This window comes from Seriola dumerili, unplaced genomic scaffold (genome assembly GCF_002260705.1).
Source record: "Seriola dumerili isolate Sdu_G_001 unplaced genomic scaffold, Sdu_1.0 BDQW01000122.1, whole genome shotgun sequence".
Classification (NCBI taxonomy): Eukaryota; Metazoa; Chordata; class Actinopteri; order Carangiformes; family Carangidae; genus Seriola; species Seriola dumerili.
The window spans coordinates 869,008-888,616 of NW_019174377.1; the positions used below are offsets into that span (position 1 = coordinate 869,008).

The 19,609-nt window shown below is 37.6% G+C and overlaps 2 protein-coding genes across 5 annotated transcripts in view; one reads left to right on the top strand and one right to left on the bottom strand.

Moving 5' to 3' along the window:
* Positions 1–19,609, top strand: part of mmp28 (matrix metallopeptidase 28) — a 34,490-nt gene that overhangs the window by 10,824 nt on the left and 4,057 nt on the right. Inside the window, exons 5-9 of one of the 4 annotated variants that reach the window (XM_022748432.1) lie at positions 574–819; positions 5,162–5,299; positions 5,646–5,813; positions 6,528–6,948; positions 11,938–12,020. In XM_022748432.1, the coding sequence (XP_022604153.1) occupies positions 574–819; positions 5,162–5,299; positions 5,646–5,813; positions 6,528–6,922 (947 nt within the window). In that variant the 3' untranslated portion in view covers positions 6,923–6,948; positions 11,938–12,020. Of the gene's footprint in view, positions 1–573; positions 820–5,161; positions 5,300–5,645; positions 5,814–6,527; positions 7,227–9,367; positions 9,436–11,937; positions 12,021–19,609 lie in introns of those variants that run through there. The other 3 variants (XM_022748433.1, XM_022748431.1, XM_022748430.1) reach the window with 3 other exon arrangements.
* LOC111224054 (protein FAM124B-like) overlaps positions 7,518–19,609 on the bottom strand; it is a 25,216-nt gene continuing 13,124 nt past the window's right edge. The window contains exons 3-7 of the mRNA XM_022748429.1: positions 13,315–13,530; positions 12,536–12,931; positions 11,911–12,107; positions 10,816–10,978; positions 7,518–9,997 (exon numbers count right to left, since the gene is read on the bottom strand). Coding sequence (XP_022604150.1) covers positions 9,390–9,997; positions 10,816–10,978; positions 11,911–12,107; positions 12,536–12,931; positions 13,315–13,530 — 1,580 coding nt within the window. The 3' untranslated portion in view covers positions 7,518–9,389. The remainder of the gene's footprint in view (positions 9,998–10,815; positions 10,979–11,910; positions 12,108–12,535; positions 12,932–13,314; positions 13,531–19,609) is intronic.

A 19,609-nucleotide genomic window follows, 5' to 3' on the forward strand; every position in this document is an offset into this window, starting at 1 on the left:
ACATCAGATATCTGATCGCAGGATGGGTTTGTTAGAGAGAGAGAGAGAGAGAGAGAGTGTGTGTGTGTGTGTGTGTGTGTGTGTGTGCGTGTGCGCGCGCGGGTGCTCGTGGGCGTGCATGGTTGTTGTGTGTATTGTGATCTTGTGTATGCTATTTGTTCTCAGGTTTCTCTTACATAAGAGATCTTAATCCCTGATTACTGTGAATGATGTATGTGAATGTGTAAAAGATGTACTGTATATATCAGTCATGCTGATTTGGAATTAATGGAAGGGAAGTGTATCAGTTAAATACTGTTTCTACTTTCCCTCTAATTAATACCAAATTACATAGTTAATTTTAAAGCCCCTTCTAGACATTAGTCAGAAATTACAGGCCTGTACAATAAAGTGTTACCCAGTTACTAAACAATGAAAACCAATAAAACAGGGTGTAACTGTACAACACAGGAGTCTGAATCGAGACATCATTTGACTTTGATTTGTCATCATCAGATGTGACTGTTGAAATATAAAAGTTACTCTGATATTATGTAACATGTTGCCTCTTACTTCCTCTGCTCTCACCCTCAGGGGGAACTCTGGCTCACGCCTTCCTGCCTCGCCGGGGCGAAGCTCACTTCGACATGGCGGAGAGGTGGACACTCAACGGACACAAAGGACACAACCTGTTCATGGTGACCGCCCACGAGATTGGACACACTCTGGGACTGGAGCACTCCCCGGTCCGTAACGCTCTGATGTCGCCGTACTACAGGAAGCTCGGCCGCAGCCTGGTGCTGAGCTGGGACGACATCATCGCAGTGCAGCAGCTGTACGGTGAGAGGATGGTACTTTTTGTGGTGATTTATTCAACCCCGTGGATCTTGTTTGTGGGTTTCATGTTACAAACTCATGATGTCTGCACTTGTACAGTGTACAAAATGTGTTGCTTTAAATTCTTTTCAAAATGAAGCTCAACAGCTACTCAAGTGAACTGTTTTCTTTCTTAAATGGAAAGTGTGTGGTCCCAAGGTCAGGGGAAGTGTTAAACATGGCACCTTCACTGAACACACAAAGATGTTTTGTCCTTTAAAGTTTGAGGGGTTGGAAAAAAAAAAAACTTTTTAGTGGACAGATGACAAATGTCTCACTGTCTGGCCTCAGGGCTGCTTAGTTAAAGATGGTGAAATGAGGCTGTGGTTTAGACTGAACTATTATTGGAATACATAGAACCAATTACATGAATTACTGACTTGTTATGAAACCAGACTGTCTTTGAAGAAACACAGAAGTAGAGTCATTTTTGCTCTGTGGCCCATTAAATCGAGAGTCATGGCACTGAGCTGTGAAACGGCCTGAGAGGCAGCCCTGAAGGCCACCAGCTGCAAACACAGAATGAGAAGAAGCAGAATAGCCAAGCCTGTTGAGAGCTCCAGAAGGTCATTCAAACCTGGATTTTACAAAAACTAGAAATAAAAATTGATCCCGAAAGCCCATCAGTATCTTCCTGGCTGTATGCATTTGTACATTTAAGTGAGCAACACATTCTAGTGAAATGATGCTAAACACCTACGAATGTGATACGAAAGAGATTAACTGAAAGACGTCATTTAGAACAGCAAGACAAAGAACAGACAACATTTTGCAACACAAACAATCAAATCTTCATCACAAAGAGCTCAAACAACATCCTGCCTTTGTGTTTTTAGTCTTTAACAGCAGGAAGAGTCTGTTCTATCAGTTCCAGTTCTGTAGCTGCTGGGAGACGTAGGTTTGGACATGAGGGCGGCAGAGGTGGTGTGAACGTCAAAACAACACTCACTCTCTCTCTCTCTCTCTCTCACACACACACACACACACACACACACACACACACACACACACACACACACACACACACACACACACACACACACACACACACACACACACATACACTCACTCAGTGGCTTATTTTCTATTTTATTATCAGCTGTACTACACACACTGTTTGCCTGGGAGTTTTGTCTGCTCTGCTGTGATAGATTACTGGTGCTGGTGCAGAGAGTGGGAGCAATACATACATGTTCTGTGTATGACAAATGTAAAGTTTCTGTTTACTGTGAGTGTGTCATCCTTCCTGGCATGTGTTAGGCAGGTTTCCACATGTGCCTCTTTGGAGAGTTCTCATATGGCTTGTGTTTTTTTTTCTTTTCTTGCTGCTAAGAAACTGATTTCAGCCGCATTTGCACGAGAACATGTCGTCTTAACTTGTTTGCACCAAAAGTAGCTTGTTAACCACCTGACATCCTCTGATGATGGTGCGGTGCTTTGAATCTACAAGATGCGACCACAATGCATGAAGGGCTTTTCCCCGCTTTGACCCTGAAACGCAGGTGTAAAGCAGCTGCAAAGGGCCAGCGCCTTCTCAAGGAATGTTTGCATGGCTGCAGGACAGTCTCACAATCATTTGGATAATTCAGGTCGAAACCTGAGATTCAGCTCAAACAGAAGCGTGCAGACGGGCCACGTCCAGATGCTGGCCTCTTCTGTTTAATATCTGAGGAGTCCCATCTGCTCTGCCTCCTGGAGGTATCCTGGCCTCAGCTTCCTAAAATGGTATTTGCCAGCCCTTTTTCCCCAGAGCCTCCTTTATCACTCTGGATTTAAAAAAAAAAAAAAACTAAACAGCAACTGACCACTCTGCTGTCTCAGCCAAGCCACGTCGCTTTGATTTATAATGTGACCATAGATACTGCAATTAAAGAAACTGACACTACCAGGCAGCAGTTAAATAGATTCGTGTTTACTTAGTCATAGAGCTGCTTGTGGTTTGTTTTTACACTGCAAGCTGAACCTTGGAACATTTGCTTATCAGTCTTCAAAGAAAGAATCCAAGACAGCTCCCTCTTCTTTTTATTGCTTAACAAAAAGTTCTTCCAGGATTCTTTAGCTGGCGCTCAGGTCGAGTTTAGCAATGTGCAACATGCTTTTCTTTACACGCTGATATCAACCCTGTTGCAGTAGTTTCTGTGGACTGCAGCTGCTCCCACGTAAACATCAAACAGCTCCACAGGCAGATATGGACAAGAACTGCAACTGACAGGACTGCAGGCGCTATGAAATTGCTTGTGTGTGTGTGTGTGTGTGTGTGTGTGTGTGTGTGTGTGTGTGTGTGCGTGTGTGTGGGTGTGTGTGTGTGGGGGGGGTGAGACAACCATGCCTGGTGTTGGCATTGTGATGTGATGGGAAGCAGATGTGAGGCAGCCTGAATATGTCAGTCTCCAGAGGTGATCTGGATCTGATTTGCTCTGTGACAAGACACATGAAAATACATAAAGCATCATACATTCAAGAAGACGCATTAGGTGTTTCTGTCTTATGAGACAATGTATGTACAGAGTATATAGTGTGGTGGAGGGAAGTATTCAGATCCTTAAGTAAAAGTAACAACACCACACTGTAAAAACACCCCAGTTCAAGTACTTCAAAATGTTACTCAGGTGAAAGTAGATATGTATTATTAGCAAAATGTATTTAGAGTATCGATGGTAAAAGTACTCGGTGCAGAAAATGACCCCTGTGAGTGTTATGGTATAGTGTTAAATCTCATATTATTGGATTATTATAATTATTAATACTTTCATGCCTAAGTAGCATTTTACTTTTGTAGTTGGTTTAGTTGGAGCTAATTTGAACAACTGTATAAACTGTTACACAGTTTGATCTGCACCAGTGTATTTTAAAGTACAGTACTTGAGTAAATGTACTTAGTTACTTTACGCTGAACATTCACAGTAAAGATGAAGAACAGGAATAATATTTAACTAAACTCTAATGATAGATTCAGAAGAGGAAATAGCTTATTTTTCACACAAAATATTATATTGCACACATTGTCCATTACAGCTGCTTCAAACCTTAATGCTCATCACTGACTTAATTTCCTTTGTCTTGTAGTTCCAGCACAACAAGTACATATAGATCCCACTGTGTGTGACTGTATATCAAAGACAGCAGCAGAAAGAAACTATTATTCAAGTACTACCCTTGAATAATATTTTGAGGTACTTGTGAAGTACTTTATTCCACAGCTAGTTACTAGTTACTTTGCAGGTTCAGGTTTTGTACATACAAAACATAGGATCATCTCCAAACCATGTGTACATTTTTTAACATTTACTGCACCTGGATCAGCTGCAAGATTTAAGATTTAAATTCTGCAAACACAAGAATTTCCCAAAGAATAACTGGAGAAATTAGTACTCTGAATACTGTAAGTACATTTTGGTAGTAATACTCACATACTTTCACTTAACTGCAAGATCTGAATACCTTTTCCTTCACTGATGAATTTAAACAGGGAATAAGGAGAGAGGTTTTAGGCGTGCAGCTCTTATCTTACCACACCTGCTTGTATACTCTCACACACACACACACACACACACACACACAGTATGTGCAGCTGCCCATGTGTTATCCACTGTGGTCTGTATATCTATTTTTCCTGCAGTCTTCCTCCTGTTCTTGGGTGTGCTGATTTTATCCACCTCCTACACAAATGTTTGTTCAGCTCCTTGCAAACAAAGTGGCTGTAATCATGTCTAAAGCACAATCATTTACTCTTATGCTTTGGTATGTCGCGCTCTTCTTTTTGTTCTGCTGTGGCTGTTCTTTATTCTTTTGATCTCATGTGCCTGGAGTCTGCACTTTGAGGTTTCACAGGCCAAAAAAAAAGAATCAGTGGCTTGTTGTTGTTTTGGTGCAAAAAATTCAATAAGTTTAAGGTTCCAGTCTGTGCTCTCTCTGAATCCTTTGTTTATTTCCTGTGCAGTATGTCGTCCATCCATCAGTATACATCAACCCAGCCACATCCTGTGACAGACGATTTAAATGTAAACATTATCTGAATCCTGCTTTGCGAGAAGTCTCCACTGTTTGTCTTTCAATTTGTTCCTGCTGCTGTCCAATTTAGAAAATACTTAAATTGTTTTTGGCATGCATGAGAAATTAGACTGGTCTCTAACACACTGTCCTCAGAGTTTTGTTTGGTTATTGTTGGTTTCAAATAGCAGTCTCTGAACAAATTAATTATTATGAGTAATAATAACAGTGACAATGGCAGTAAATAGATTCATCTTTCACAGCTTTGTCTGATGCCTTTTAGTTCATTGTTTTGTTGCTTTGTTTTTGCCCTCAGGTAAGCCGTCAGGTGACCGCCCTGTGAGGTTGCCAGGTCAGGTTTTGCACGCCACGCTGCAGGAGTGGGAGACCACAGAGCTGAAGACCACAGGACAGCCTCTCTACTGCCAGGGCATCTTTGATGCCATCACTATGGGTGAGGTCCAATTGAAATATTGTTTGAAAAGAAACAGCCAGCCACATCTGACTGACAAACCTAAATCCTGCAGAGACACGAGGGAATCCTGTTATCATATTCATCTTTGTAAAACTGGTGGACAAACACATTTAATATATTTTGTCAGCTGAACTGTAAAATTACTTGAATTGAAACAAAATGATAAAGAGAGAACGCTGAGGAATATGAGATGCAGTTGAGACCTCTGTAAAAAGCTACCAGGTTAAGATTAGTTTGAGACATTGCTATTGCCAAGATCAAGAATGAACTTTCTTTGATGCGGTACATGTATTTACTCTTGTACTTTTTGTGTGTGTGTATCCAGACCAGAATGACACCGTGCTGGTGTTTCGGGGCAGTATGTACTGGACAGTATCAGCTGAAGGCAGAGTGAGCGGCCCGCTGCCTCTCCGTCAGCGCTGGTCTGACCTCCCTCCGGCCATCGAGGCTGCTACCTTCTCCCCGCTGGACTCCAAGTGGTATTTTTTTAAAGGTGCTGCTTCACTGAGCTCATTAAAGTGACTCACACTTCCTTTTAAAGACATTCTCTAACCTAATGGCCAACTTCATACATCTGTTAAAGCCCCAAAATAGATTCTACTGTGCCTTTTTAAATAGGAAAGCTAGGAAAGAGCTATTTAAAGACACTATACTGCACTTAAGCCTCAGCTGTAGTAGTTTCACCTTTGTGCTAGAGGCTAATAATGTGTTTGAAGTTATTGCCAAGTTTAACTTTGATGCCAAAAACCTGACGTTATCTCAATTCACTTATCTGTGAAATGCAAAAGAGTTTTGTGTAAAATGCAGACGCTCTGCTAAGACTCCATAAATCATCGCTACCATAGTTCTGTCCTTTGTTGTCTGAAAACTGAAAGAGACACTGCTGACACTTTGTCGTAAGTAGCAGGCTGCATTTCCTCGAGACACTGAACCTCAAAATATTTCATTCCAAGGTTCTTTGGATAAAGGAGCATGATAAAATTACTAACTGTCAAATCTTAATTTTAAAAGAGCAGATCTTATTATATCTCTATATCTTCATAGATATCCTAGTATCTTAAACAGCAAGTGGCAGAGTGAATTTGTGCTGTGAGTGTTATGTAAAGTACAGCATGAATTTGTGGAGATCTTTGGTGTTTAATTGTTGACTCTGTGACCACTTTCAGTTTTGGCTTTTTGTAAATCCTCCTCCTCTCCTGCTCTGCAGGGAAGCGGATGTGGCGCTACAATGACAGTGTGCTGGACCCCGGCTTCCCCAGGAAGAGCAGTGATTTGGGGCTGCCTCGCCACCCTGACTGTGCCTTCTTTTACACCCCTCTGGGTCACATGGTCCTCTTCAAGGGCTCCCGCTACTCTGTGCTTAATCTCAAAACACTGCGCCAAGAGCCCTACTACCCCCGCAGGCTGACAGACTGGACTGGGGTGCCACAGGGGACCAATGGGGTGCTGACCCGTCCAGGCGGACGCCTGTACTTGTTCAGAGAACAGCGCTTCTGGACTTTTGACCCAGTCAAGGTGCGAGTCACCAGAGAGGGTCAGTGGGCTAAGGATCTGAGCTGGACCGGTTGTAGAAACACTCTACAGAGCAACAACATTCTTTGACCAGCAGATGGAGCTGTAAGCTTGAGGTAAAGTGCAATTTGTTGATGTAAACTGTAATACAGAGGTGCTACAACCCACATTGAGTTTATATGCTGCAAAAGTCTCCTGGCTCAAAAACTCCTTCCATGTATGGACTTACAGACACAAGCCCACTTGGTTTATACATTTTGAAGCATATGCAGTATTTATACTGCAGAGCAATTAATCTTACTGTATATGGATGTGCAATTATAGCCTTTTTAATAATGTTTACACAATAATAGGACTGTGCACTCTAAATGGACCGGACCAAGAATGTGGTTAAGTGGGGACAATATTACTATTACCATTTCTCTTGTAGTATTTGCACACTGACAGAGAAAAAACAAGATTTGTGTTTTTATCATCTTGTCCACTAACATATGTAAGATATTATATAAATAACTATTACTTATGTTGGGCTGTGATTGTGCTTCCCTCCTAATGGCTTGCTAATGTAGAAGCCCTAAATGTTTAACACTGATGCCCACTGAGATCCAGCTGTTTGGACAATATGACGAGTACATCATTAAGTGTGTAGATGAATTGTAGAAGAGCAGTACAGGTTGGTGAGTTGTCAAGTATGATGGTAGATGGATGGTGGATGTTATCACAAAGCTGACAGCTGTGTCAACAACAGTGTGATGCATATTAAGAAACTGTTGTAGAGAAAAAATGATTCCGCTATAACCATGAATGTTTCCACATTCAACCAACGATGAAATTCTGTCTGGTTTGGTCTTGAGGGCCAAACAGTAGCAGTGTGACAACAGTGTGATTATGCATTTTTGGAAACATCCAGCATTCACTTCTGAGCTTTTCATCCTACCAGAACATTATCTTTTGGTGTTTGATTTTTACATCACACTTCATCTGGTTCATCACTGTCAGAACACACACTTAACTGATAATTTGACAACAACAGAAAGATGTTTTATTCAACTGTCTTTTAATACTAAGCCTTAAGACATTTCTCTACATCACTGAACAGTTTAGACACTAAAGAGCCTCATAGTTGATACTTCCTGACTAAGCCTTTTTTTTCCAGTAACACCCATTAACAGTATACATCTTTGAGCTGCCCTGAACATCCACAGTGTCCTGTTGACCAGCTCATATTGTATAACCTTGAATCATATGCATTTGATCCAGCACTGGCCACAATCCACATGTAACACAAATGATTACTAGATTGAGTTTCACCTGTAGTAGGTGAGATTTAAATGGCCCTTGGGCCACAATTTAAAGTTTAAGTCAACAGGAAAAGGTGTCATATAATTGTAGAGGAGACTAGTATGACCTGAGTCGTGAGAAATTAATAGATTTTTTTCCTCAACTAATACATTATCTTTTATCAGACTTATCAGTCTCTAGACAGCTATAATCAATACAATGATCATGTCCACTGTGCAAAATGTGGGTTTGACTACAATTAGTTGTACCTGATCAGTCCAATACATGATGGACTTGCGGATCTCTCATTTTACTGTGGCCTTAGTAATTAACATTTCTGAGGTCTCAGGCTGAGGATACATTTGAGACACCTTACATTAAAATAGTAAATATATCCAAATGTTTTCTTTGATTAGTTATTTAGAAAATCCTGTTAACACTAGGCTGTCACAGGAAAAAAAAAATATGAGAAAATTCAATTGTCTTCAATACAGTAATTTGGCCAAGTCTAATCCACCACTTCTACATTTCAAGACACAAATTCTAGAACAAGGATAATTTGAAGTGCATTAAAACAAATGTAATAAAAAGCCACTAGGCTATACTTTTACTATGTAAAGCCTGGTTTCAGATCTGTAACACAGACTGACCATGCTGCACTGTGAAGAGTAATCAGATCTCTAATCACGATCAACAGCAACATCAAAGTGCTTCACGTTGAGATCATCTTCATCTGTTTCAAAAGCAATCTGAAAATAAGACATTAGTTTTTCTAGCTGAGTAATGTGACAGAAACCTAGACTGGCATTAGTACCACATACAAAACCTTACCTTCACGTTTGCTATTCACAGGGCTACAAATTAGCAAAATATCTGTACAAATCATTAGTTTGATCTCAACATTATAAAGGTAATTTGGACATTCAACAACGTTATTACCTGCACTGTCTTGCACAACACTCACCTTGTGCTGCTCTTTTAACACATCTGTTAGGGTAGGATGTGGACAGTTATTCGGCTACTGTACATTGTGGAAATTTATTGGACTAGTCAAACCATTTTAAGAATTTATACACCAAGACACTTTTGAGTGGAAAGTGTCTCCTGCAGCTGAACTTTGGTTTCCTCTATGTTCCAGAGCACTGCTCTTTTGTCAAACTACACATCCTCCTGTTTGACTTCAGATCCTCGTTAAAGGGTTTCTCATCTTCTCCATGTGATATGTTTTTAATTGCACTGTGATTATTACCACAGCATGTGGCACAGCAGCAGGAGTTTAGATGAAGAACTCATCCACTCCCTCCTCGTTTGTGCGTGCTGATAGCAGCTCAGCAGTAGTCCTATTCTCTACCACAGGCCCTTTGGAGGGGCTCTGTCCTACTGCCACAGTCCTGCTGCCACAGCCTTCCTTGGCTCCATCTGTATAACCAGCAGAGCCCCACGTCCTGGAGGGGCCCCGAGGGTGTGTGTGTGTCCGTGGCAAACACTCACTCAACTCCTTGGCTAGACTCTCGACGGCTGAAGCCCCAACGGCTGCAGGTCTCTCAGAGTGGAAAGTCATCAAAAGGTCTATGGACGAAGAGCGAGTAATCGTTTTGGCTGCTGTGTCAGAGTGCAGTGAGACAGGGACTCCTGTGTCCACATTGGTCTCCGGCTCCTCCTCGTCCTCTTCCAGGAGGAGATGGGAGCAAGAACGGGTGATAGAGGGGCGCAGAGGAGAGTCAGGGTGATTGGAGGTTGAGGGTGGGGCAGGGCTGCTGCGCTGGGATGAGTAACAGGAGCTGCCTGGAGGGGTGCTACAGCAGCTTCCTGATCCAAGGCTCTCTGCTCCACCTCCTCCTCCATGAAGCTTCTCCAGGAAGGGGTCACTGCGTGGTCTGTGACCTAGAAACAACCAATGATGTATCAAGCAGTCTCATAAAAGTGTCCAGTTAAAATGTAAAGGACTTGAACGTAATTTGAGTAGTGTCAACTCAAGGTGACTGTAGAGAAAAGTTTCTCAACCTTGAAGTGAAATGGTATTTGATATATTTTTAATAAAAAATAATTGAAATGTTTAAAAATATATCATCTTGGACCTCCTTAAACGTAAATTGAAAAATGCTGTTTCCACATTTACAAGATGACTTGACAGCTCTCTAACTGCTGGAGTGATGAGATCGGATTTCAGTAGGATGAAGTTAATTAAACCTTTCTGCAGAAGACACTGACCCACTTCAAACAAACTGCATGTCAATGTAGCTAAATGGCTAGTTTAACTACTTTGCCTGAAGTTTCCTATCGTTACTCATTTCAAATATTAACACTTCACACTTAGCTGGCAAACTCTCCATGTCTCTGATTCATTTTGGCCTGTTATGATCCAGTCTTACGTACAATATCCTCCCACATACAAATGATCACTTAATACACTGGCTGTCTGTGAGCTGTGGGAAAATTTAGAAAGAATACACTCATGAGTTGAGTCAAATCATCATATTCAACTCGGTGGCCTTTGGCAGACAGCTCAGCGTGATAGCAATTTAGAGACCTGTCTCACTACCAGTGATAGTGTCCTCTTCAGATGGATGATGCCTCAGGCTCCTGACAATGAATCTGTGACTGGAAAGTACCAACTAATACCCGCAGCAGATTTACCACCCTGAAGATACATGAGTAGAGCATCTTAACTGCGCAATCACAGTTCTTCCTTCTGTACCTACTTTGTCTGTGTGTTTGCCAGGGCAAGGGAGTGGTGAGGCTGCAGGGCGACAGGCTGTGGCCCTGTCCTGAGCTCCTGAGCTGCAGTCCTCGAGGGGACACGCTGGGGCAGGTCAGGGGGAAAGCACAGGTCAGAGGTCGCTGAGGTTGAGCTGGGGTTTTCACCTGCAGCACAGGAGGCGAGGGATTATGATTTCCGCCCGGACTAGAGAGATTTAAGCATGCTAAGTATCTTTGACAGAATTAACATACACGCATCTAACATATGGCTTTGAGTCTATTCTCTGAAAGACAGTAATCACATGCCTCTTTGATTTCATTATCACAGGAAGAATGACATAAGCGTTTTTTTCCGTTTCTATTGTTTAACTGATGCTTTTTTATCTTATGAGATGCTATGATTTTATCACCATCACAATAACTGAAGTATGTGTTTTTAAATGTTTAGGACTGTAAATCATGCAACAATTGTGAATCAAAAAAAAGCTTCTCCTTGATTTATTCTTCGTTAAATAACCATCAGTTTGTCAAATTTAACATAAAACTGAAAGGCAACACATTATCATTCCTTCATCTCGTAAACAACTGCTGCTTTGCCTCAAAAGCAAACCTGTTATTTGACTGGGGAACACAGCAGCTGCATACTTTGTACAAAATTTCCTGTTGTACAAATCACGCTCTAACTGCACAATGAACAAAGATCCTGCCTTTTACACTCTGTATTCTGTGATCTAATTATAGAGTAAATCTTCCAGCACAGTGCTGTGTGTTTTAAAGATAATGTAGGACTTTTTCTGACTGTTGCAACCACTGACAAACCTCATCATCTAGTGTGGCACAAATCAAGGAGAATCTTTTCTTTCATTCACAGTTATCTCACGTTAAACGTTAAAGAGTGAGGCAAAATAAAATACACATAACAGATATCACTCATTAAGCTGCATGTAAATTAAAAGACAGGAACTGAACAATTATGTCCACAATTATAGGAATTTTGTCATTTTGTACATTTTGTTCCATTTGACAACATTTTTTATCAAAACCTTTTCACTTTTTGGTGTAGGGTTACAATGAGGTCAGTATTGAGTTGCACTTACCTGGAAGAGAATCTTGTTTCCATCTAGGTCTTCTGTCTGCCAACGTGTATTGCTGATGGGTGTGCAGGGGTTTGGCAGCAGTGGGACCAGCTGGCCAATTTCTTCCACACTAAACTGCAGCACAGCAGAACTACATGTCTCCACTCGAACCCCTGGTGGCAACTGCTTTAAAGCCAGCTGCAGGCACAACCCCGGCTCTGTGTGCGCGGGAGAAATCAGAGCAACAGGCAGAAATAAAGCAGAGCAGATCAAAACAGGATGGAATATCTTGAGGGACACTTTTAAAATGGTACAATTTTTATATTTAGAAATTTACTCTTAAACCTTTTTTAAAGATGTGGTCTGATATTATTTGATTTCACTCTGTTTCATGTTGTTCTATGCAGGTTCTATAATACAGTACAACTAATGTCTTAAAATGCTGCAGATAAAAAGATAAGGATTCTGTAAAATAAACATATAGATGGACATGGCAAACAAATGATTTTGTGTCACTTTCACGCCTGCTTCCTTACTCTCAAGCTAACTCTCAAGGCTGGAGAGTTTGAGATGATAATTTATATTTTTTTATTACTATAAAATATAAGAGCTGCACCAAAAAAACCAAGAACAAACATGAAGTTACCAGTGTGGAGGGTGAACCAGCAGAAACCAGTCTTCTGCTCCTCTGCCTGTCGCTGTAGTACTGTCTCATACAGCCGCACAGCGTCCTCATAGTTGTCATATCCACTGTACAGTGTCACACGTAGTATTTCTCCTCCACAATGCACTGGTCGAACCCCCCACACAGGCATCCCTGCACCCAAACTATAGAAGTCTCTGCTAGGCAGGAGGTAGGGCCGCAGCAGGGTGTTGGCAGGGGAGCTGCTAGACGTAATGTGGATCCCTCCAGTTCGGTTGCCGCAGCTCTCGGTATGATGGTACTGCCAGGGAGGCCTTTGAAAGAAGTCCAGCACTTTGAGGATTCGTTCCTCTCCATAGGCCTCATGGAGGAAGAACGTGATGGCCAGAGAAGGGTAGCCTGAAACATTTTTGGCAAAGGTTTATTCTCAATCAACCTTAAATAAAAACACATGCAATTCTGGAAGGGGAATCTCATAGTGGGATGGCATGTTTACACCATACACAGAATAAATGTAGTATTCAGTTAAGAGTACAACTTTTAAGGCGATCTTTGACATGAACAGAAAGTTTAAATGGCATACATTTCTGTGAACATGTCTTTTTTTCACATATGGAAAGTATTATTTTTCCTCTTTACGGAGAAAAATACACCTACAGGATATGCAATGAAATTAAATATACAGGCATGGTTTTGAATCCCTGCCAATGAAATACCTGAGACCTGAGTGAAGAACAAGATGTACCTTCATTAAATGCAGAATGCACAGCAAGGATCCTTACCTGAAATAGGACAGAGGTGGGTGTAACTCCTAAATGGGGAGGCCCTCTCTGACACATGGAAGATGCGGAGGCTTGGACAGAGCCAGCACAGCAGGCGATCCAGGGTGTGCTGCAGCAGCAGAGAGTCTCCAGGATTGGCCAGCAGATGCAAATTCATTAGCAGGAGCTGCTGCTGCCGCTGTCGCTGCGGCTTGCCCCGTCTGGTCACGAGCTCAACTGGGGCAAAACACACACACAATGTAAGAAGTTATTTTAGACAGGTGCAAACATACGTTAAAACCGGGGAGCACAGAAATACTACCAGATGGCAAAACAAATGTCTAGATAACTAAAGGGGCACTCTATCAATTTTACACATCAAGATCTTACTATGAAATGATTTATTTATGGGGCGTGACGGTGATGCAGTGGCCGCACAGTGAGAAGGTTATGGGTTCAAACCCCAGGCATTTCTGTTTCAGTTCGCATGCTCTCCCTGCGCCTGCGTGGGCTCTCTATGGGTACTCGGGTTTGCTCCTGCAGTCCAAATACATGCACTTTAGGTTTATTGGTGACTCTAATGCCTTTCTATTCTATGACATTTTTATGCCCTACTACACTTTAATATTTTTAACTCCTTACTATATTTTTAATGCCTTACTATACTATGACAATTTTTGATGTTTTTATGCCTCATTATACTATGATGTTTTTTGATGTCTTTATGCCTTACTACAGTATGACTTTTTGTGCTTTTCTATACTATGACGTTTTTTGACATTTTTATGCCTTATTGTACTGAAGTTTTTTTGACGTTTTTACGCCTTAGTATACTATGACATTTTTTGACTTCTGTATGCCCTACTAAAGTATGACTTTTTCTGCCTTGTTACACTATGAGGTTTTTTGACATTTTTATGCCTTGTTATACTGTGACATTTTTATTCCTTACTATATTCATAATGTCTTACTATACAATGGCATTTTAGGCCTTACTATACTGTGACAGTTTCATGGCTTACTATACTATGACTTTTTATGCCTTATTACACCATGATGTTTTTCAACGTTTTTATGCCTCACTATACTATGATGTTTTTATGCCTTACTATATTATGACATTTTTTGACCATTTTATGCCTTACTATACTATGACTTTTTTTGACATTTTGATGCCTTGTTATACTGTGACATTTTTATGGCTTACTATACTATGACTTTTATAGGTCTTTCTATAGTATGACATTTTTGACACTTTAATGCCTTATTGTACTATGACTTTTTTGACATTTTAATGCCTTATTGTACTATGACGTTTTTTTAATGTTTTTATGCCTCGCTATACTATGACATCTTTTGATGTTTTTGTGCCGTATTGTACTGTGCTTTTTTATGTCTTAATATACTATGACTTTTTTTTAATATCATAGTATAATTAGGCATAAAAATGTGAAAAAAGTAATAGTATAGTAAGGCACAAAAAAAATCATAGTATAGTAAGGCATAAAACTTCAAAGGACATCATGGTACAATAAGGCATAAAAACTTGAAAAAAGTTATTGTTCTATGATGTTTTTATGCCTTGTTGTACCATGATGTTTTTAGAGATTTTTATACCTTACTGAACTATGACTTTTTTATATCTTACTATCCTATAATATTTTTTGACGTTTTTATGCCTTACTATACTAGGAGGTTTTTCAACATTTTTATGCCTTGGTATTACATTTGTTGACTTTTGCACTATAATATGACTTTTTATGCCTGATTAAATTATGACATTTTTCAGCTTTTTATGCCTCACTATACTTTGACGTTTTTTTTTACATTTTTTGCCTTACTATACTATGATGTTTTTTGACACTTTTTATGCCTTACTATACTATGACTTTTTTGATGTTATTATGCCTAACTATACTATGAATTTTTATGCTTTACTATCGTATAACGTTTTTTGATGTTTTTATGCCTTACTATACTAGGATGTTTTTCAACATTTTTATGCCTTGGTATACTATTACATTTTTTGACTTTTGTACTATGCTAAGACTTTTTATGCCTGATTAAATTATGACGTTTTAAGGCGTTTTATGCCTCACTATACTATGTTTTTTGATTTTTGTTTTTATGCCTTACTTTACTATGAATTTTTATACTTTACTATAATATGACATTTGTTAAGCATTTTTAATGTCTTATTGTACTATTACATTTTATGATGTTTTTATGCCATAGTATACTATGACGTTTTTATTCCTTACTATACTATGACGTTTTATGACACTTTTTGCCTTACAATATTATGATGATTTTTGTCATTTTTGGCCTTACTGTACTATGACGTTCTTTGACGTTTTTATGCCTTCCTATACTATGATGTTTTTTGACATGTTTTTCCCTTAGTGTACTATGACATTTTTGCCTTACTATACTATGATGTTTTTTTGACATTTTTATGCCTTTCCATACTATGACATTTTTTGACATTCTTTACCTTACTATACTATGACGTTTTGACATTTTTTAAGCCTTATTTCATTATGAACTTTTTATGCCTTCCTATAATATGATGTTTTTTGACACTTTTTGCCGTACTATACTATGATGTTTTTTGACGTTTTTATGCCTTACTATACTATGACGGTTTTATGCCTTACTATACTATGAAGTTTTTATGCCTTATTGCACTATGATGTTTTTTAGCGTTTTTATGCCTCACTATACTATGATGTTTTTTGATATTTTTGATATTTATGCCTTACTTTTATACTTTACTATATGACATTTGTTAAGCATTTTTAATGTCTTATTGTACTATTATGTTTTATGATGTTTTTATGCCATAGTATACTATGACATTCTTTACCTTACTATACTATGACTTTTTTTTTAACATCATAGTATAATTAGGCATAAAAACATGAAAAAAGTAATAGTATAGAAAGGCATAAAAAAATCATAATATAGTAAGGCATAAAACTTCAAAGGACATCATGGTACAATAAGGCATAAAAACTTGAAAAAAGTTATTGTTCTATGAAGTTTTTATGCCTTGTTGTACCATGATGTTTTTAGAGATTTTTATACCTTACTGAACTATGACTTTTTTATATCTTACTATCCTATAATATTTTTTGACGTTTTTATGCCTTACTATACTAGGAGGTTTTTCAACATTTTTATGCCTTGGTATTACATTTGTTGACTTTTGCACTATAATATGACTTTTTATGCCTGATTAAATTATGACATTTTTCAGCTTTTTATGCCTCACTATACTTTGACGTTTTTTTTTACATTTTTTGCCTTACTATACTATGATGTTTTTTGACACTTTTTGCCTTACTATACTATGACGATTTTTGACATTTTTTGCCTTACTGTACTATGACATTTTTTGACGTTTTTATGCCTTACTATACTGTGATGTTTTTTGACCTTTTTTTCCTTACTATACTATGACGGTTTTTGACATTTTTGGCCTTACTATACTATGACATTTTTTGAAAATCGTCACAGTATAGTAAGGCAAAAAATGTCACAGTATGGTAAGGCAAATAAATGTCAAAAAACGTCATATTATAATAGGAGGAAAAAATGTCAAAAAACGTCATAGTATATAGTAAAGCAAAACATTTTCCAAAAACTTCATAGTATATTGAGGACTAAAAAGTGAAAAAAAAACGACATAGTATAGTATGGCAAAAAAAGTGAAAAAATGACATAGTATAGTATGGCAAAAAAGTGAAAAAATGACATAGTATAGTATGGAAAAAATGGTGAAAAAATGGTATGGTATGTTAAGGCATAAAAACATCAAAAATGTCATAATATACTACTGTATAAAGATGTCATTGTATATTAAGGCCTGAAAAGTGAGAAAAACGACGTAGTATAGTATGGCAAAAAAAGTGAAAAAAAGACATAGTATAGTATGGCAAAAACGGTGAAAAAATGGTATGGTATTTTAAGGGATAAAAACACTTAAGATGTCATAATATACGACTGTATAAAGATGTCATTGTATATCAAGGCCTAAAAAGTGAGAAAAACGACAAAGTATAGTATGGCAAAAAAGTGAAAAAACGACATAGTATAGTATGGCAAAAACGGTGAAAAAATGATATGGTATTTTAAGGGATAAAAACATCAAAAACGTCATAATATACTAAGGTATGAAGATGTCATAGTATATTAAGGCCTAAAAAGTGAGAAAGACATCATAGTATAGTATTGCAAAAAAGGTGAAAAAATGGTATGGTATTTTAAGGGATAAAAACATCAAAAACGTCATAATATACTAAGGTATGAAGATGTCATTGTATATTAAGGCCTAAAAAGTGAGAAAAACGTCATAGTATAGTATGGCAAAAAAAGTGAAAAAACGACATAGTATAGTATGGCAAAAACGGTGAAAAAATGGTATGGTATTTTAAGGGATAAAAACATTTAAAATGTCATAATATACGACTGTATAAAGATGTCATTGTATATTAAGGCCTAAAAAGTGAGAAAAACGACATAGTATAGTATGGCAAAAAAAGTGAAAAAACGACATAGTATAGTATGGCAAAAACGGTGAAAAAATGGTATGGTATTTTAAGGGATAAAAACATTTAAAATGTCATAATATACGACTGTATAAAGATGTCATTGTATATTAAGGCCTAAAAAGTGAAAAAACTACATAGTATAGTATGGCAAAAAAAGTGAAAAAACGACATAGTATAGTATGGCAAAAATGGTGAAAAAATGGTATGGTATTTTAAGGAATAAAATCCTTTAAAATGTCATAATATACTACTGTACAAAGATGTCATAGTATATTAAGGCCTAAAAAGTGAGAAAAACGACATAGTATAGTATGAGAAAAAAATTGAAAAAACGACATAGTATAGTATGGCAAAAATAGTGAAAAAATGGTATGGTATTTTAAGGGATAAAAAACTTTAAAATGTCATAATATACTACTGTATAAAGATGTCATTGTATATTAAGGCCTAAAAAGTGAGAAAAATGACATAGTATAGCATGGCAAAAACGGTGAAAAAATGGTATGGTATGTTAAGGGATAAAAACATCAAAAACGTCATAATATACTAAGGTATGAAGATGTCATTGTATATTAAGGCTTAAAAAGTGAGAAAAACGTCATAGTATAGTATGGCAAAAAAAGTGAAAAAACAACATAGTATAGTATGACAAAAATAGTGAAAAAATGGTATGGTATTTTAAGGGATAAAAACATCAAAAACGTCATAATATACTAAGGTATGAAGATGTCATAGTGTATTAAGGCCTAAAAAGAGAGAAAAATGACATAGTATTGTATGGCAAAAAAAGTGAAAAAACGACATAGTATAGTATGGCAAAAACGGTGAAAAAATTGTATGGTATTTTAAGGGATAAAAACATCAAAAACGTCATAATATACTAAGGTATGAAGATGTCATAGTGTATTAAGGCCTAAAAAGTGAGAAAAACGACATAGTATAGTATGGCAAAAAAAGTGAAAAAACGACATAGTATAGTATGGCAAAAACGGTGAAAAAATGGTATGGTATTTTAAGGGATAAAAACATTTAAAATGTCATAATATACGACTGTATAAAGATGTCATTGTATATTAAGGCCTAAAAAGTGAGAAAAACGTCATAGTATAGTATGGCAAAAAAAGTGAAAAAACGACATAGTATAGTATGGCAAAAACGGTGAAAAAATGGTATGGTATTTTAAGGGATAAAAACATTTAAAATGTCATAATATACGACTGCATAAAGATGTCATTGTATATTAAGGCCTAAAAAGTGAAAAAACGACATAGTATAGTATGGCAAAAAAAAGTGAAAAAACGACATAGTATAGTATGGCAAAAAAAGTGAAAAAATGGTATGTTACTTTAAGGGATAAAAACATTTAAAATGTCATAATATACTACTGTATAAAGATGTCATTGTATATTAAGGCCTAAAAAGTGAGAAAAACAACATAGTATAGTATGGCAAAAAAAGTGAAAAAACGACATAGTATAGTATGGCAAAAATAGTGAAAAAATGGTATGGTATTTTAAGGGATAAAAACATCAAAAACGTCATAATATAATAAAGTATGAAGATGTCATAGTGTATTAAGGCCTAAAAAGAGAGAAAAATGACATAGTATTGTATGGCAAAAAAAGTGAAAAAACGACATAGTATAGTATGGCAAAAACGGTGAAAAAATGGTATGGTATTTTAAGGGATAAAAACATCAAAAACGTCATAATATACTAAGGTATGAAGATGTCATAGTATATTAAGGCCTAAAAAGTGAGAAA